Source organism: Canis lupus, chromosome 11 (assembly GCF_048164855.1).
Source record: "Canis lupus baileyi chromosome 11, mCanLup2.hap1, whole genome shotgun sequence".
Taxonomy (NCBI): Eukaryota; Metazoa; Chordata; class Mammalia; order Carnivora; family Canidae; genus Canis; species Canis lupus.
In genome coordinates this window covers 2268721-2287445 of record NC_132848.1, presented here as the reverse complement: position 1 = coordinate 2287445, position 18725 = coordinate 2268721, and the positions used below count along the sequence as shown (strand labels likewise).

The following is an 18725-nucleotide window of genomic DNA, read 5'->3' as shown; positions in this document are numbered from 1 at the left end:
CCCTTTTGCCACGTAATGGAACATATTTAGAAGTTCTGGGGATTAGGACATGGACATCCTTGTGGGCCGCTATTGAGCATACCGTTGTGTAGAGAGCCACAATGTACTGCCTGAGCTTTGCATGTTTCAGATCCAGTCACATGAGGAGACTAACTTATTTCTTTTTTATTTAAAAAAATTTTTTAAAATTATTTATTCATGATAGTCATAGAGAGAGGAGAGAGAGGCAGAGACACAGGCAGAGGGAGGAGCAGGCTCCATGCCAGGACCCTGACGTGGGACTCGATCCCAGGATCCCAGGGATCCCCCTAACTTATTTCCTTTTTAGACCTGATTCCTTGGGGGTTGGGAGGAATAAATCTGCTTGAGGCAGTTCTCTAACCCTGGTTCAGTGAGCTGGAGGGCAGAGTTTCACATGGCATAAGTATGGCCGCTGGGAGTCACCTATTTAACCATGTGGAAGGGGGACAGAGAAGGGGTGATCTTTGCGAGATGGACAAATTTCCCAAAGAAGTAACCACCGCATGTATGTACATATACCTCTACTCTCTGACTGTATTTTTTCATAATCTACCTGGTGAATATTGGTAGAAAAGTTTAAGAGGTATCCCTGGGTGGCGCAGCGGTTTGGCGCCTGCCTTTGGCCCAGGGCACGATCCTGGAGACCCGGGATCGAATCCCACATCGGGCTCCCGGTGCATGGAGCCTGCTTCTCCCTCTGCCTGTGTCTCTGCCTCTCTCTCTCTCTCTGTGTGTGACTATCATAAATAATAAATAAAATTAAAAAAAAAAGTTTAAGAGGCACCAATAAGCAGTGAATGACAGATAAATACAATTTTTGCCAATACTCATTTCTTATATTTGCAAAGGTATATGTTGATAGAAAGATAACTCTTTTGATTTGCCCTCAAATAAATGACCCTAATCCAAGCTAGTTCAGCTTCTTCTTTCTTTTTTTTTTTTTTAAGATTTTATTTATTTATTCACGAGAGACACACAGAGAGAGAGGCAGAGACACAGGCAGAGGGAGGAGCAGGCTCCATGCAGGACTCGATCTGGGTCTCCAGGATCACGCCCTGGGCTGCAGGCGGCGCTAAGCCGCTGTGCCCTCCCCACCCCCCACCCCTGGCTGCCCCTTATTGATTCTCTCTGATCTTATTGGCCACCTTGGCTACTCTAGTCAGGGACCAGCCTTAATTTGTGGCCAGTGATCAACTGGATATTTCTTCATCCGTTTCAGCTCTTGGTTTGCAATTCTCTCTCAAATCTTTCCTGCCAGTGCGCTCCTATCCCACCAATACCTGGCTTCCTTTTTGAAATCAGGCAGTTATGTATCATCTCCAGTTTTTACAGCAGGGAAGCATCACTCCTATAGTCACATGCACATACACACACTAAGGAGTGTTACAAAAATGAGCAACAGGCAAGCACACACATCCTCAAGAAGAGCTTCTGGACCCCCGGGTGGCTCAGCGGTTGGGCGTCTGCCTTCGGTTCAGGGCGTGATCCTGGGGTCCCCGGATCGGGTCCCACGTCGGGCTCCCTGCATGGAGCCTGCTTCTCCCTCTGCCTCTCTCTCTCTGTCTCTCTTGAATAAATAAATAAAATCTTAAAAGAAAAAAAAATAGCTTTTGGATAAAAAAAATCTGAGAATACATGGGGCACCTGGTAGCCCAGTTGGTTGGGCCTTATACTCTTGATTTCAGCTCAGAGCATGATCTTGGGGTCATGAGATCCAACCTCGAGCCGGGCTCCATGCTCATTGGGGAGTGTGCTTCTCTCTTTCTCCCTCTGCGCCTCCCCACCTCCCCCTGTGCTCTCTTGCTGTCTCTAAAAATAAGTGAATAGATAAATCTTAAAAAAAAAAAAAAAAAAAAATCTGAGGGCAGCCCGGGTGGCTCAGCGGTTTAGCGCCGCCTTCGGCCCAGAGCGTGATCCTGGAGACCCTGGATCGAGCCCCACCTCGGGCTCCCTGCATGGAGCCTGCTCCTCCCCCTGCCTGTGTCTCTGCCTCCCTCTCTCTCTCTCTCTCTCTCTTTCTCTCTCTCTCTTTCTCTGTGTGTGTCTCATGAATAAATAAATAAAATCTTTAAAGAAGTAACAAAAAATCTGAGAATATAATCTTTTTTAGGATCAAGAATCTTCTCTTTCAATCATCTTTTTCTATTTCCCATTTAAAAAATTTCTGTCATAGCTGACAGGTAGTGCTCATAATGCCAAAGCTGCTTGCACCTCAAACTGAAACTTTGCCCCTTTGACACTTTTTTTTTTTTTTAAGATTTATTTATTTATCTTAGAGAGCAAGCGCAGGACGGGGGAGGGGCAGAGGCAGAAGGAGAGAGACTCTCCAGCAGACCTGGCACTGAGCATGGAGCCCTATGTGGGAGGCAGGGGGGGGGGGGGGGCAGCGGCGGCTCCAGGTGGGGTCAGTCTCAGGACCCTGAGACCATGACCTGAGCTGGAATCAAGAGTTAGACGCTTAACTAGATGCCAGGTGCTCCTTGCACCTTTGACACTTTAAATCATCCTTTAGCTCTTTCTTCCTCACTATATGCTAGATATACTTGTTTAATCTGTTGATCCTTCCTCCATTGTCAAATTAATGAATTCACTAAAAAACAAAAATATAAACATACTGTTGAACCCTCCACTATCATTCTTAAGTAAGTTAGGAACAAAACAAGGGGCACAAAAGAGAACCCTCTCCCTACATTTCTCCCCCATTAAAGGCAGCTTTCTTACCCCACTAGTCCTCTCTCTGCAGTTACTGGTCCGACAGGAACAAAACTGGGTTATTCCTAGGTCTCCTTCCCCCATCTAGTTACCGCCCTTTTCAATAGAGGAAGTGGGTGCTGAACTCCTTCCTTTGGCAACCCCCATCAAAGACTTTCACCAAAAAAGGGGATCCTAACATGAACTTTCCAGGCCCATGACAATCCCCAAACATTAGTGCAGATCTGTTTCTTGGGGTCACAAAGTGTGGACAGGAGGCGAAACTGCTCCCCCTCATCCCACTGCCCTTGGGAAAAGCAATAAAGATCAGTTTGATTTTCATTAAGGAAAAGGCAGCCGTTCCCAGAAGGAGCAAATATCCTTTGTTACCATCATTTCCCTATCTTAGATGCTGAAAGAAAACGTAAGCTTTTTCCCCCTTTAATTTAATTATTTTTAAAAGAGTTTATTTGAGACAGAGAGTGACGGGGGCAGCAGGAGCAGAGGGAGAGGGAGAAGCAGACTCCACACTGAGCACGGAGCCCGACACAGGGGTTGATCCCACACCCCCAGGTTCCCCGCCTGAGCTTCTTACTCCTCTACTCCCCTCCTTACTTACTCTTATCCCTTCATGTATCTCCTTGGCTCTGTACTGTGTAAGGAGATAACCAGCAGAAGCCTCCAGCAATCTCCAGGGGAGTTCTGCGGGGCGATGCCTTCTCCTGTGTGTGAACTGGAGACAAGGAACAGATCTTGGTTTCCTTGCTTGCCCTTGGACAGGAACTGAAGAACTTAAGGATTTGGCTCTGATATCCTCTCAACTGAGCCTGAGTGGGTGCATGTTTGAGGAGCTATAGGCAGGAGGGACTGCTTGTGATGGGGAAGTGTGTGTGTGTGTGGGGAGGAAATCTGGAGTATCCTGGGAACAGAATGTGCTGGCCCAGGCCCTGAGCCATCCCCAAACCCCTCCCACTTCTCTCCTCACTAACCAGTTCCAGCTGTGCACAATCCAGGCCTTCTTCCCATCTGGCTTCTAGGAACTCATGACTAATTAAAGGAGTGCGTGTTGTGGGGGAGGCACTCCTCTTAAAAACAGAGGTTTCCAGGGTAACAGCTTGGAAAACTCAATCCCATTCAGCCAGGGAAAGTTCCTTGCTCCTGATTCCCTCAGGACTCAGGGGAAACAGGCCAGAGGCTAACACCACATTTCTCGAAATCAAGAGCAGTGTCTGGGCCGGCGAGTTATAACTTAATGTTTTTCTCACTTCCAGTTTCAGGCCCCAGACTTGCCCCTTATACCAAGCTTTCCAGCCCTAGGGGCCACCCCATTCCGGGAAGGGTGGTGTCAGAGAGGGTGAGTGGTGCTTTAGAGATCCTCTTCTCTCGGACTTAGAGACTTCACAACCCCTTGCCCTACATCCGTAGCCCCGTGACCCCGTGGCCCCCGATCACTAGGAAATACTCTCAGAGCCTAACCTACTGGGGATCCCCGGGTGGCTCGGCGGTTTAGCGCCTCCTTCAGCGCAAGGCCTGATCCTGGAGACCCGGGATCGAGTCCCACGTCGGGCTCCCCTTGAGGAGCCCGCTTCTCCCTCTGCCTGTGTCTCTCGTGAATAAATAAATAAAACCAAAGAAAAAAGAACCTAACCTACTTCCTCCTGTTACAGTTTAAAAGATTTTAATTAAAAATATTTCCAGGGGATCCCTGGGTGGCGCAGCGGTTTGGCACCTGCCTTTGGCCCAGGGCGCGATCCTGGAGACCCGGGATCGAATCCCACATCAGGCTCCCAGTGCATGGAGCCTGCTTCTCCCTCTGCCTGTGTCTCTGCCTCTCTCTCTCTCTCTTTGTGACTATCATAAATAAATAAAAAAAAAATTTAAAAATATTTCCAGACACAATTCTTTGGCCACATTGGACAGAGAGGGACAGAGAGGGAACTAATCTGCTAATCTGTGGGAAGGGAGCAAGCAAGCTAGAGACCTCCGGGGCTCTCGCTCAGACTCAAGTTCTCTTTTGGGGCGGGCAGACCACGTGTCCTAACCCTGTGTGTAGGTCCCCTTATCTCCGCCCCCCCCCCACCGTGAGAGGTGACAGGTTCAGGGAGAGAAAGAGCTGGTCAGCCTGGCTGGGGGGGGGGGGGCGCTGCAGGAAGGGGGGCCGCGTGGCTCCCAGCCCGGGGGGCGTTCGGGTGCCTGGGAAGCTCCTGGGGGGCCGCGAAGATCATCGAGGCTCGGGCCCAGGGCTCTACTGCTCCAGCTGCGTGGCCTGAAGCAACCTTCTAGAGGCGCAGTTTCCTTTTTCGTAACATGGTGATGCCCCCAGCTCGGTTGCTGACAGCTAAATGAGGTAAACTATTTGGCAGCTTTCCCTGTTTTACTCTCTTCTCTCCTGGCTCCTTAGTATCTACAATGTGGTTCCATGTCCCGCGCCCCGCCCCCATGGCCAGGGCCTTCCAGGCAGGCCAGAGCCAGTGCCCACCTTTCACAGTCCTCTCTCACCAACACACTGCCACACGTCTGTCTGTCTGTCCGTCTGTCCTGCTCCTTTCCCCCTCCTGTGAGGTGCCTAAGGGAAGGGAGTAATCAACTCTCCCACTCATCCTACTTGTTTCTCTCATATCCTCCCCTGTATCCTCCTCTCTCCCCACCACCCTCAGCTCCTGTCCCTCCTCCGCATTTTTTTTACTACCTCTTCTCACTTTCTCTTCATCCCCACCGGAGTCTCCAGGGGCTGAGTCTCTGCAGGCAGAGCTGGAGCTGAACTCAGAAACACAGTTTCAAGTGAAAATGTGTCAGAATGTTACTAGTGGTTCTCTTCTGGGAAGCATTTACTGGTGGTTTTCATTTTCTTCCTGGTTTATTTTCGTATTTTCCAAATTTGCTACAACGAGCAAGGGATAACTTTTATTCAGAAAAAAAGAGAAAACTTTAATCAGAAAAAATTATAATTTTCAGTTGGACCAAGCCCTGTTCTCAAAGTGGGAGTCAGGATGGAGGAGAAGAAGGGGAAAGTGGAGAAAGAACTCTGCAGGGGGCTGAGAGCTGGTTCCTAAACTCCATCATTTCCTGAGGACATCAGCCTGGGCAATGGCCTCAGTCATGGCCTTTGTCACTTATCCGTCAGAAGTTCTCTGTCCTTCCTTGCCTGTCACTGGCCATTTGGGACTTAGTCACCTGATTGTTACCCAGTTGAGAGCTGGGTGGGTCAAAGGGGTCAGCATTACCAAGGGCAACAACATGAGTCAGGAATATCCCCCACTGGGACGCCTGGGTGGCTCAGTGGTTAAGCATCTGCCTTCAGCTCAGGGCGTTAATCCTGGAGTCCCGGGATCGAGTCCCACATCGGGTTCCCTGCATGGAGCCTGCTTCTCCCTCTGCCTGTGTCTCTGCCTCTCTGTCTGTGTGTCTCTCATGAATAAATAAATAAACTTTAAAAAAAAAAAAAAAGGAATATCCCCCATCTCGACCCTAGAGTGTGAAGGGTTCCCCTGTGGCCTGCCAGCCTTACAGCCAGCCTTGCAGGGGGGGGAAGGTCCTACTGAGAACATCAGTTCAGTAACCCTTTCTCCCAGTTCTTCCCTGTGCATGGAAGGATATGCAAACATTATGGATGCATCAATGAGACTGGAACCTTTGGCAGCTCCTAAACATTTAAAGAATAGAACTCTGAGAGTCATCCATGTGGTGCATGGAAAGAGCACGGGTTATAACGGGTTCTGGAGTCAGCAGAGGGATTTATTTGAATATAGTCCAGATCAATTGGGAGCTTCATGTACTTATCAAGTTCTCTCTCTGGGGGGCACCTGGGTGGCTTCAGTGGTTGAGCATCTGCCTTGCAGATCCTGGGGGGTGAGGAGGTGGGGAGAAGGGGGTGGGGGTGGGGTCCTGGGATGGAGTCCCACATTGGGCTTCCTTCAGGGCGCCTGCTTCTCCCTCTGCCTGTGTCTCTGCTTCTCTCTCTCTCTCTCATGAATAAATAAATAAAATCTTTAAAAAAAATAGTTCTCTCTCTGGGTCCCCATTTCCTCTTATAAAAAAAGGGCAAAAAAAAAAAAAAAAAGAAGAAGAAGAAGAGACTAGAATAATGCCTCTGTTCTAGGAGGGTTGTGAGATCATTTGTAAATCACCTAAGACAAAGTAAATGTTTTAAAATGGAAGTTTTTCATCTCTTCCCCAAATAGCACTCAAGACCCTCTCCAAACTCTGGTTCCCATGCACTCTCCCACCCCACTTAGTTGTTTGATGAAGATTCATTAAGCACCACCTGAAGTACTGAGCTGGCCTGAGGTAGGTGCTAGGGCTCAGGGGGGAATGAAGTAGCTCACTAGATACTTGAAATAATAATGACTTTTTAAAAAAGATTTTATTTATTTATTTATGAGAGACAGACACAGAGATTGAGAGAGAGAGAGAGAGAGAGAGACAGGCAGAGGGAGAAGCAGGCTCCCTGCAGGGAGCCCGACGTGGACTGGATCCCGGGTCTCCAGGATCACGCCCTGGGCCGAAGGAGGCGCTAAACCGCTGAGCCACCCGGGGCCGCCCCAAATAAAGACTTTTTATTAAAGCACACACAAGTACAAAGAAACTGAGACCTCGTCTCTGATTTCTTCACCTGAAACCGGAGCACCTACGCTGCTTCCTACCTCTTAACTTTTATTTTTTTCCTATCCTAGAGCAGATAGGGACCCATGAGAGTTGAAGATAAGGGGTTTGCTGGCCCAGGGTTCCTGGGGCACAGGAATATCTCCAGGGGATAGCCATGGTCCCTATCCCAGTCTCTACCGAGATTCTGCTTCTCTTCCCGCCAGGCTGCCCCCCACCCAGGACAGTATGAATGGTCTCCTCATCTGTAGGGAGGACTCTGGGAATGGGTTAGGGGCTCTTCTTGACAGAAGCTCTGTGGCGGGGCAGGGGTTAATGGTGAATTGCAACATATCTCTGGGCTGAGTCACCTCCCACTGCCACTCCCCCCAATTCTCCTCCTCTGAAGTTTTATAAAGAGGTCCAGAGACTGGAGAGTGGAAAGAACTGGAGGCAGGAGCCCCCCCTTAACCCTGCTTCCCCAGGCTCCCAGAAGTCTCAGGGCAGAGGGTTAGCCGACCTGTGGAGTTCCTGCCTGGTTGGACCATGAACTGGCAGTGGCTGTGCCTGGGCTTCCTACTCCCTGCGACAGTCTCAGGTCGGGCCCTGGGGACTGCCCGAAAAGAGACAGCAGTGGTGAGTCCCCTCGGGGAAGGAGGGACCCAGACCCATGAAGGGATTGGGGTACTGCGCCATAGTCCCATCCAAGCTTCCCTCCTGACCTTCAGTCTGCCTTTCCTTTCCTTCCTAAGCTCCATGATCTACTCCTGCCCATCTCCCACTCCCTGCCTTTGTTCCACCTGAGCTCCTTCTCTAAGATGCCTCTCCTTTGGTCCTTCAAAGTCTGTCCCCTCCTATCCCTATGGGTCTGTTAGGTTATTGAGAAGCTTTACCCTGAGGCCAACTAACTCCCTTTTTTATTCTGCTTACCCTGACTCCCATCATAGGATTATCTGTTGCAATATGGGTACCTACAGAAGCCTCTAGAAGGACCTGATAACTTCAGGCCAGAAGATATTATGGAGGCTCTGAGGTGAGAGTTTATAAGGCACATGCCCTAAGGGTTAAGGCTGCAAGGTCATCTTTCCTTCTTTTCATGTCTTCTCTCCCCAAGCCCACTTTTGCCTGACCCCAATCTAGGGATCTAGGAAATGGGTTGCTATCACTGTTCAGGTGGTGGGGCATGGGGTAAAATGGGAATTCAAACATGAGGACCAGCCATTGGATTTTCCTAGGCCCTGAGTAGGGCTTCCTAGGTCCTCTGGAGGCTCCATTCCACGGGTATCCAGTAGACTATTAGCAACATCCCACATGAACTATAACTTAACATGTAAAATTATAGGTTGAATTGAGTTGGGGTTGAGTTGTTGGCATGATGTTGCTTTTTGTAGACATTTGATTCCATATTTATTTATATTTTGAAGTTTTCTTTTCCTATTTTGGATCTAATGGATAATTTTTCTTTCTGCTCTCAGATATGTTCACCATCCCTTGAAAGGCTACAGTGCCTATGGTGCCTGAGGGATGAAACTGCCCCTGAGCAAGCTGGGCTGGGAGGGGGGTCTAGCAGGAGGAGAATGCAGAGGGAGGACAGGCCCTTAGGTGGGATTAGAGAGTCCCAGAGCAAGGGGCAGGATACTTCACTAGAGCAGGACAAGGTTAGAAATTGCAGTAGAGAAGAGGGCTACACCTGAGGGCAACCTTGCACAAATAAGAGACTGAAGATGGGGAGGTGAAGCCGGAGTATCGCTATTTCTGCAAAACAGAGGAGAAAGTCCTAATTATGAAGACTGGATACTGGAGTGACCCCATCAGCTTCAGAGATTCTGTGCCATTCTCAGCTACCACTGTGGGCAGAAGGGGGCCAAAGAGCTATCCCATTTTCAGTCATTCCAGATTCCTTTGTCCTACTGGGTCCATCCCTCTCCCTCTTTTCAGAACTTTTCAAGAAGCATCTGAGCTGCCAGTCTCAGGTCAGCTGGATGATGCCACAAGGGCCCGCATGAGGCAGCCCCGTTGTGGCCTGGAGGATCCCTTCAACCAGAAGACCCTTAAATACCTCCTGCTGGGTGAGGACTGAGACTAGAAAAGGGAGGGAAAGTGGGAGTGGCATGGCTCTGGAGTATGGGTGACATTGGGACAGCCAGGCCCAGGTCAGTGTTGCGTGGATGATCACCTGGTGATTAGCTGATCATCACCTGCCCAGAGACATAGCTTTACTGAACCAATGCCTAGACTCAGGGGAACTCTCTGGGTTTGGCAGAGGATCTCTGTTTCTAATCTATTTTCTGGTCCGATAACCAGGCCGCTGGAGAAAGAAGCACCTGACTTTCCGCATCTTCAACCTGCCTTCCACCCTCCCACCCGACACAGCCCGGGCAGCCCTGCTTCAAGCCTTCCAGTACTGGAGCAGTGCGGCCCCCCTGACCTTCAGGGAAGTGCAGGCTGGCTGGGCTGACATCCGCCTCTCCTTCCATGGCCGCCAGAGCCCCTACTGCTCCAATTCCTTTGATGGACCTGGTAGGCACCAGCTCTCAGCTCCCACCTCATAGACCTCTGAGATTGTCTTGGTCCCCTTGAGCCAGTGACTCTGGAACCCTAATGTTCAGGCTTCCCCCAATGCTCAACTGCACCTCACACTAACTACCTTCTAACATTCTCTTGGAGAGCAGCTGTTCACCTCCCTGGGGTCTTATCAAGCCTCCCCTTTGATGCTTATGCTTTAGTCCTTGGTTTAAGTTCCCCTGCTCAAGACACACCTCAGAGGGGACTGGGCCAGAGAGAAGAGAGTGGTTGGGAATACAGAGACAGAGGGATGAGCAATCCAGAGAGAACTGGGTGATGACAAGGGGAGCTGAAAAGAACAAGAGAGGCACCCGAGAGACTGACTATAGACGGAAATTTCAGGGAATGGAGAAATTGGGGTAATAACAAGCAAAGGATGCTCTAGCCTAAGAGACTCTGACCTCCTTCCTGTCCACCTTTGTCTTTGTCCAGGGAGGGTCCTGGCCCATGCTGACATCCCAGAGCTGGGCAGTGTGCACTTTGATGAAGATGAGCTCTGGACTGAGAGGACTTACCGGGGGGTGAACCTGCGCATCATTGCAGCCCATGAACTGGGCCATGCCCTGGGGCTTGGGCACTCTCGATACACCCAGGCCCTCATGGCCCCTGTGTATGCTGGCTACCGGCCCCACTTCAAGCTGCACCCGGATGATGTGGCAGGGATTCAGGCTCTCTATGGTCAGTCTTTTCCCTCAAGTTATGGTTAGTCACGAGCCCTAGTGATCATGAGGGTCAGTGTGACCAGCATCTCTTCAAGTTTGAAGAGACAGGTCTAGCCTCCATGGTAGGAAATGACTTAGCTTTTTTCTCTTCCTCCTACCCAGTTATTCAGGCTACTTTATTTTCAGGAGTTTTTTTTCTGACACTTCCATGTCTGGTCTTCCTTTCAGGCCTCTCTCCCCTCTTACCCATTCTTGGGGATGAAGGATGAATATTCCAGCAAACTTTCCCCTTTCTGGTCCTTCTCAACACTAAAAGGTGTCTCCTGTTGATATCAGTATGATCTTGCCTCTCACCAAGAGAAACTTTCTAGGATTTGCTCTTCCCCTTTCTATAGGGCCTCTGAGCCGAACTTAGAGATGAGTGGGGAGCCCAGGTGCTATGAGTTCTCTCCCTGAGTCGCATTATGTTACGTTGCAGGCAAGAAGAGCCCAGAGACAGAGGAGGAGGAAGAAGAGATGGAGCTCCCCGCTATACCACATATGCCCACAGAACCTGGCCCCATGCCAGACCCCTGCAGTGGTGAACTGGATGCCATAATGCTGGGTGAGCACCCCCCCACACCCCGGGCTATAGGCAGGCAGTGGCAGCAGCCTGCTGACTTTGGGACCTGGACAAATGGGAATGATGTGGGACCTCAGCATGAGTAACAGAGGTTAGATGCCAGGCAGGGGTTAGTGGCCATGGAAGAAGGCATCTGGCATGGGAGGGAGGCCTCAGAGCCAGATTAAAGTTGGGTTAGGCTGGCATTTACCTCAGTGCCTCCTGATAGGGGCCACTAAACCATATCTGGTAATATAGCAAGATGAAGAAAACCATATTTACTGTAATGTCTATTAGAGAGGGTATTATATACCTGCAGGGAAGGACAACGTGGAAGCTACTCAGAATGGGAGGTGGGGTCCCCAAAGGGGAGCAGGGCTTTTATTTTATTGCGTGAATGGGAGCTGAAATGCTCTGAATAGCAAAGAGGCTGAACACGGGGTCTTTCTTCTCTACCTAGGTCCTCTCTTTAAATTAAAGTTGAATGAAGTTTTGAGGACTCAGCCTGTGGGAGGAGGGCAAATGATCAGCCTGCCTGAGGTGCCCTAAAGTCTTTATTCGACCCATGTCTTTTTGAATTGTTCACATACTTTTGCTTTCAGGGCCCCGCGGGAAGACTTATGCCTTCAAGGGGAATTACGTGTGGACGGTGACAGATTCAGGGCTGGGGCCCTTGTTCCAGGTGTCGGCCCTTTGGGAGGGGCTCCCAGGAAACCTAGATGCTGCTGTCTACTCTCCTCGAACACAATGGATTCACTTCTTTAAGGGTAAAGGGACTGGTTTACGGTGTGTTCCCTGAAGAAGGCCTACCATTAAAGAAGCCATGAAAGGGAGGAAGAGATGAGAAGTTTCTGGAAGGGTTGAATGGGAGACCCAAAAGCTGTCACCTGAAGACGGAGATAACGTGTCCTTTCCTTACCTGCTCTCAGGAGACAAGGTGTGGCGCTATATTAATTTCAAGAGGTCTCCCGGCTTCCCCAAGAAGCTGAATAGGATAGAGCCCAACCTGGACGCAGCTCTCTATTGGCCTTTCAACCAAAAGGTGTTCCTCTTTAAGGTATACAGTTTAAAGCAAATCCCTTCTTAGGAGGGGTGGGCTACCTCACACAGGGAAGGGGAAGCCGACTTGCTCTCCAAGGGAGATGGTTTGCAGCTGGAGTGGACTGGGAGTAGACTTCTGGGGATCCTTAAGCTCTCTCCTTATCCTCTTCTCCCTTCCCACCCAACTCCTAGGGATCCGGGTACTGGCAGTGGGACGAGCTGGCCCGAACGGACTTCAGCCACTACCCTAAACCAATCAAAAGGTTGTTTACGGGAGTGCCAGACCAGCCCTCAGCTGCTGTGAGTTGGCGGGATGGCCGTGTCTACTTCTTCAAGGATAAACAGTACTGGCGCCTCAACCGGCAGCTCCGAGTAGAGAAAGGCTATCCCAGAGACACCGCCCCCAACTGGATGCACTGTCATCCCCAGACCTCAGACCCTCCTCCATCAGGTGGAGATATCCGTCCTTCAGCCACAGGCACTGACCCCTCTGCCATAGGAACAACCCTGAATACCACTTCCTCAGCCATAGATACCACGTTGAACAATGACCCCTCACCTGGAGACCCAATCTTGGACATTACCCCCTCAGCCACGGCCTCCCCTACCCTTTCATTCCCTGGTACTGTCACCCTCCCAGAGGCCTAAGATGTGAATCAAATGTCGGCTCACTAGGCTGCAGGGCTGCAGCAGGGGTGTGAGCCATAGACCTCAGGCCTCTAAATGTCCCAGCACTAGCCACCCCTTCTCTGTGCTCTTTCTGTCCTGGGCAGGGACTCCCTAACTCTGGGTCAGCTCCCCACATTTCCTCTCCATCCTAGATAGCACCTCCAACTGTGTTATTTACTGTCTGGAAGACTGGGGGAAGGCAGGCATCACTCAGGCCCTTGGCTGACAGGTGGGCAACAGCTGGGAAGCTAAATGCTTGGGTCTTGTCCTTCCTAGATAAAGTGCAAAAAACAGCATGGCCAGTAAAATGAGCAAGGGCTTTGGAACCTATTAAGAATCACATTTACTTGCTTATGACTTTGGGCAAGTTCATTGAGCCTTCGATTCTGCTAAATAAGGTTAATACCAATCCTGTAGGGTTTTTGCATTAAATGAAATACTATTTGTGAAGTGCAGGGCACAATGTCTGGCACATTTGTGCTTAACAAAGGCTAGCTCCATGTTCATTAGAGAGGACTGAACAGCTCTTCCTCTGGCTGTGTGTTTGTGTCGCTGTGTACAGTAGTCCAGTCTGATAAGGGGGGGCCTTATCAGATCTTTAGGGGACCAGAGGACTTGTCAGTCTGGCTAATTGTTTCAAGGTGCAAGGTGTTTCAAGAGCAACAGCAGAGGCTGGAATCCCTGGTTCTGTGTTCAATGCTATTTTATTCACATGCTTCCATGTTCTTCCTCCCTCGCGTCATAGCTTTGTTGCCCAGGGGGAAGAATACATCTTCCTTCATGCTGTCTGGGGTCCCAGGGAACAGACTTTGAGCAGGAGAATCAGAGGAGGGAGAGTTAGAACAGATTAGCGGCTGGGACAAAGGTTTGGTTAAGGAGATTAGCATCACCTACAACAAGAAGCAGAGAAGGCACTTGTCTCCCATACAGCCATGAAGACCAGGCTACTCTGGGCCAAAGGGCAAGACTCTGGCACGTGGACCCAGTTCTCTCTCCGTGGAGCAAGTAGACTGCTTTTGGGGGAGGCAGGTCCTGCGCCATGCATTGCCCCATGGTCTTCCCCACATTAAGGAGAGGAAGGGAAGCACCATGGAGGACAGTACTCCCGACTGAGGTAGAAGGGGATTCGAACCTATGGGACCCAAGAGGAAAGGCGAACCAGGAATCAACTACCCCCTAATGAGAGGCCTAGGGATTAGGTGATCTTAGAGCTCCTCTGTGCCCTTCGCCCCATCAAAAAGCTATCGAGTGCTTTAGGGAGCTTCTTGATTTTCTGTAGGTCCTACAACAACGAAACAAACCCCTTATTTTACCATTGTGAGGCACACGAGGCAAGTATATAAAAGGCTTTTGGGGTAAGGACCCTCCTTGGTTTGGAGGGAATGAGGAAGTCAATTACTTTAGGGGCCAGGGCACCTCTATTCTTGGACAGAGGTAGGTATTCATCCTTCCATTCCTCTCCCCTCCCCTCCCCACAAAAGCCCCCTTTTTCCATCCCTGAAACACACCCTTACGGGGCTGGTCTGGGTTGGAGTAAAGATTCTATCCCCAGTGAGAGAGGTGGCGAAGTTTGTATGCGGGTCCTGCGGGCTCAGGTCCTGCACACTTGGTGTTCCAAGGCCCTTGCTTGGGGTGGAGGCATCGCTGGAGGTTTAGGCTCAGGTCTGGGTGGAACCAGAAGGTGTGGTGAGGGGTACAGTGGAAGCACAGTCAGAATCTAGGTCCAGCACGGTGTGGGGGGCTGTGGCCTGGGTGCCCGGTCCCAGTTGGCGCTCTCGAAGGCTCTGGAGATAACTCTGGAGAGGCACAGGGCAGAGAGGACAGAAGATAGGGCCTGGGTCGGAGCCCCCTCCTACCCTGACCACCCCATGTGCCCTCTGCCCCGTCCCCAGGTGCCCCTCCCGCACTCACGGGAGCCAGACTATCAGCAGGGCTCCGGGTGTTGAGGGGGAGCCGGGGCCGGTAGCCGCCTTCACAGAGCCCCACCCCGGAGGGCGTCCGGTGCCACTTGGCCTCTTGCTGACGGATCCGAAGGAGCTGAAGATGCCTCCGCTGGTGGCTCAAGACCACTGCTTGGGAGGGGGCAATGCAGACTCAGGGAGGCCTCTTTAGACCCCGAATCCCACCCCCAAGTGCCCCCCCCCCCCCGAGAAACCCATTTGATCTCCCTGTTCTGTCTCAAATCTCATCTTCCCCCTGGTTATTCTAAAAGAAACTAGTCTTTGGTCTCCTCCTACACTTTCCTCCGGACTCCCCTGAGACCTTCCTTTCCTTCCATTACAGCCCCCAGTAACTAACTCCTCCCTGCTCCCTCTGATAATTTTTCTCATTCTTTCCCCCCTCCCGTCGGCTCCTCCAACTCTAACTTTCTTTCACTGCCCTGCCCCGTTTACCTTAGACACCTCCACCCTTAAGTGTATTTCCCCCCTTTCCCCTGCCAAGTTTGGGAACTGGGGACATGAGAAGGCACAGGTTGGCTGCTTCTGTACCACGGCACTAACTCACCATTGGCGTGGCCTCCATGTTCCTCATCCATGAGCTTCCACTGGGCCAGGGCCCCCAGGGCCCCCAGGGCTGGCCAGGTGCCCAGCAAGACCCAGCTATACCAGCAGAGAGGAGGCAAGGCTGGAAGTGCCTGCAAGCGTTGGCCCAGCCGACTGCCCAGTGCCAGCCCCTCTAGGAAGTAGTCAGCACAGGCCACCAGCACCGCAGCACCCAGCAGGGCTGTGCCCAAAACTGTGAATGGACGTGGCCACCGAAGTGTGAGCAGGGCTCCCAGCAGTGCCAGCCCCACCAGCCCCCCAGCCGGCACCCAGGCTGAAGGTGGTTGGTAGATGGGCTCTGTGCCCAGCAGGGCCCCGGCACCCAGGGTTAGGCCTAGCAGGAGACCAGTCAGGAAGAGCCCAACGCTGCGCACCAACATGGTGACCAGGCCACAGAGGAGTCCGATGCCCAGCGCAATGCCCGCGCTCACCTCCAGGCTCAGCTGTGTCTCTAGCACTCGCTCCTTGTGGCACAGCAGGAAGATCACCAGAGCTCCTGACAGCAGGCCCGAGAGAAACATTACTGCCTTGAAGCAGCGGTAGCCTGGGAAGGGAGGCAGGAGGCACTGAGAGACCAAAAGGGGACATCTACAGAGCCAGCTCTGATGAATTAGAAGGGAGTGGCTAGCCAGAGGAGCGGAAGACAGGCACAGCGACACAGGGACCTCAAGGCAAGGGGCAGAAAGGGATCATCTTGGGGAAGGCAGGGACCTTTCAAAAACTGTGAGGGGTTGGGAGGAAAAATCAGGAGATACAATGGATATGTTGTGGGGAGGAGGAGATATGGAAAGAAGGTTTAGTACTTCCAGGGATGGTAGATGGGAAGAAATCAGCACGGGCTGATTCAGGTTATTGGTGAAGGGTTAAAGAAGCCTTAAACGTGGAGGATAACGTGGGAATGGAGTTTTGAAGTAGGAGGGGAGGGAGAGGCAAGTGATAATTGCCAGGGATCGAAGCTCGAGGGTATGGATGGGGGGAGGACAAGAAGAGCTGGCAAGAGCAGCATGGCCCATACTGAAGGTAGGCATCCCCTGACAGAGGAGTAGAGGTGGCCCAGGAGCAAAGGAGAAAGTTGGCATCATCCTGGAGGGTGACAGTCTTGGGCAGCTGCCCCCCAGAATCCTGGCCCTGCCCTCACCGAAGCAGCAGTAGATGATTCCAAAGCAGCAGCAAAGAGCACACACCAGGGCGGGTGCCAGTTCAGGATTGTCCTGGGGTTCCAAGACACATCTTGGGTCTGGAGGCTCTGGGAGTTGTTGATTAAAGGGCCTGGGGTCAGAGGTCATGGCCAGGGGCAACAAGGCTTCCTCCATGGCGGAAGAAAAGGTGATCACAGAGGGGAAGGTCAGTGTCAGCTCCTCTCATCCATCCATGAATATCTTGAGGGGGTTGGGAAACCTGCAAGGGGGTAGGGGGCAGGAACTCAGGTGCCCATGAATCTTGAGGATTCCGTACCTCTATTTTTCAAGAAGAAAGGCCAATTTCAGGAGAGAGCATGGGCTTGCTGGGGTAACTGAAAAAATCTACAGGATTGGGTCAAGGGGAACCAGCTGTCTCTTTATGTCCCTCTGAACCAAGGACACTGAGTAAAGCTTAAACTAAAATCTTATAAGGTTATGAGATATTATGTGTTCCCTAGCTTTTCAGGGGGTGGGAGTTGGGGTCGATGGAAGGAGGGGCCCAGGGGCACTGATGGGACTGGGCGCGCAAGGCCCAGCAGTTTGTTCTGGCTAAAAAGAAAGCTTGCCTCATCTGCGGCTGGGACTCAACACTACCTCACTGGACTGGGAAAGGTGGGGTTAAATGAGGAAGGGAGGAGGAGAAAGAGGAGAGAATGAGTCATGGTGGGGTCTCTGGACAGCTGCTCCAACCCCAGGGAAGGAAGGGGGGGTGGGGAAGAAACACCAGAAGAGTCTGGGACAAGGCATCTAGTAGAGACGGTCCCACACTTTGTCAAGGTTCGGAAGCCTCAGCTTCATGTGCAGATGGAGCTGTTGGGGGAAGGGGCATCGAGCCCCAGTCCAATTCCCATGGTCCCTCTTGGAGTGAGCAGGCACCTTGCCCACAGACCTCTCCCATCCTGGAACCCTCTTGCTCCTCCCCTCAGGACACCGGTGGGTCTTTCCCTACCCCTCCCTTTCCCAGGGGCGTCAGGGCTGCCAGTGGAATTTGAATTCAGCTCCTGAAAGGAGAACACCAAGGAGGAGCTGGTGTTGGGGGCACTATGGGAGTGGGGTAGGATGGATGCGGGCACTTTCATCTGTCGCCTTTTGGACGTCAGAGTCCTAACCGGCTGAGGGTTGGCGTGGGGAATCCCTGGGGCTCCTCTTTTCAATCCGCTGGGAAGTCCAGGGACCCTAAACAAGGGCAGATTGGGGAAGGAGTGTTAACTACTCACCACCCTGCCAGGGCTCAGGAGAGGAAGGGGCAGAAGTGCTTCCCTAACCCCCCGGCTGCATCCTTGCCCGCAGGTCCTGGGCGTCGGGGCGGCTGTCGGGCGTGGGCACCCCCAGGGTCACTCTGTTCGTTGCCCCCTAAACTTTGCAAGTCGTAGCCCAAGCCCCGTGAGCTAAATGCAATGAGCCTGGGGGGAGGAGGAAGGGGACAGGGTGTGTGTGGGGTGACATCACGGGGCGGGCCCCTCCAACTCTTTTCCCTATGCGTGTGGGGGGGACCCAGTTTGCCCACCGCTCCAGGCTGGGACCAGAGTCTCCGCAACCGTAGCGTGAAGGGTCCTGGGGACGCCGCAAGAAGTCTGGGGAAAGGTCTCTGAATACTTAGGTGGTAGCTCGACAACTAGGAGGTCTCAAAGCCCCAACTGGGGTCCCAGCGCCCCCCTAGCCCCGGCTTGGTTTCTTCCACTTCCCAGAGAATTGGAGTATTGTCTTCGACAGAGCCCGGTGGTCGAGATCCGGGACGCGGGGAAGGGGCTTTCGCAGGACGGGGGGCGCCGGCCAGGGGCTCAGGGGCGGAAAAGCTCGCGGAGCGAGACGGGGTCTGGAAGGGGGACCAAGGGGGACCGCGCGCACACGGGGCGCCGCCAGGGAGGGGACCCCCGGGTCTGCGCGGGGGCGGGGGCGAGCGTCGACGTCGACCGAGGGCAGCTCGGTATGCAAATGAGACGCGAAGCGGCCCGCGGCTGAGAGCGGGGTTTCTCGGCCGGCTGGTCCCGAGCCCCTCGGGGCCGCTCCGCGACGGGGCCTCGGGGCTGCGTCCAGGGCGGGATCGGGCCGTGGGAGCCGCAGTGGCGGCGGGCAGCTCGCCAGCCGGGCCAGGCGCTGGGGAGGCCACGACTGCCGGGAAGGCCGGCGCGGGGCCGGGAGGCCGGGGTGGGCGGGCCCGGGCATCCTC

The 18725-nt window shown here is 52.5% G+C and overlaps 2 protein-coding genes across 11 annotated transcripts; one reads left to right on the top strand and one right to left on the bottom strand.

Annotated features, from left to right (window-relative positions):
- Positions 1 to 7682: 7682 nt before the first annotated feature.
- On the top strand, positions 7683 to 13515 carry MMP19 (matrix metallopeptidase 19). 3 transcript variants are annotated; one of them, XM_072842734.1, is made up of 9 exons: positions 7684 to 7929; positions 8241 to 8326; positions 9232 to 9362; positions 9598 to 9813; positions 10291 to 10536; positions 10999 to 11124; positions 11724 to 11888; positions 12051 to 12178; positions 12355 to 13515. In XM_072842734.1, the coding sequence occupies exons 1-9, from the start codon at positions 7840 to 7842 to the stop codon at positions 12808 to 12810; spliced, it is 1644 nt and encodes a 547-aa protein (XP_072698835.1). In that variant the 5' UTR covers positions 7684 to 7839; the 3' UTR covers positions 12811 to 13515. The 3 variants fall into 3 exon arrangements, with proteins under 3 accessions (XP_072698838.1, XP_072698835.1, XP_072698836.1); XM_072842737.1 differs by lacking the exon at positions 10291 to 10536 and having other exon boundaries at positions 7683 to 7929; XM_072842735.1 differs by lacking the exon at positions 8241 to 8326 and having other exon boundaries at positions 7726 to 7929.
- A 1-nt stretch (position 13516) lies between these two features.
- Positions 13517 to 18396, bottom strand: LOC140642357 (transmembrane protein 198-like). 8 transcript variants are annotated; one of them, XR_012038822.1, is made up of 6 exons: positions 17773 to 18392; positions 16513 to 16772; positions 15337 to 15918; positions 14743 to 14903; positions 14340 to 14627; positions 13517 to 13638 (listed from the first exon to the last, which is right to left on the bottom strand). XR_012038822.1 is itself a non-coding variant. In XM_072842742.1 (5 exons), the coding sequence occupies exons 2-5, from the start codon at positions 16685 to 16687 to the stop codon at positions 14490 to 14492; spliced, it is 1056 nt and encodes a 351-aa protein (XP_072698843.1). In that variant the 5' UTR covers positions 16688 to 16772; positions 17773 to 18392; the 3' UTR covers positions 13517 to 14489. The 8 variants fall into 8 exon arrangements, 7 of the variants coding, with proteins under 7 accessions (XP_072698843.1, XP_072698849.1, XP_072698845.1 ...); XM_072842742.1 differs by having other exon boundaries at positions 13517 to 14627; XM_072842748.1 differs by having other exon boundaries at positions 13517 to 14627; positions 14743 to 14900; positions 16559 to 16772; positions 17773 to 18389.
- Positions 18397 to 18725: the final 329 nt, after the last annotated feature.

Bases quoted from the DNA above. Each gene is read 5' to 3' on its own strand.
- MMP19 (XM_072842734.1), top strand. From the start codon at position 7,840: ATGAACTGGCAGTGGCTGTGCCTGGGCTTCCTACTCCCTGCGACAGTC. The intron at 8,327-9,231 runs GTGAGAGTTTAT...CCCTCTTTTCAG, and splicing joins GATATTATGGAGGCTCTGAG to AACTTTTCAAGAAGCATCTG. The intron at 11,125-11,723 runs GTGAGCACCCCC...TTTTGCTTTCAG, and splicing joins ACTGGATGCCATAATGCTGG to GGCCCCGCGGGAAGACTTAT.
- LOC140642357 (XM_072842742.1), bottom strand. From the start codon at position 16,687: ATGGAGGAAGCCTTGTTGCCCCTGGCCATGACCTCTGACCCCAGGCCC. The intron at 15,919-16,512 runs GTGAGGGCAGGG...CTCCCTTCCCAG, and splicing joins AATCATCTACTGCTGCTTCG to GCTACCGCTGCTTCAAGGCA. The intron at 14,904-15,336 runs GTGAGTTAGTGC...CCCCCTCCCAAG, and splicing joins ACATGGAGGCCACGCCAATG to CAGTGGTCTTGAGCCACCAG.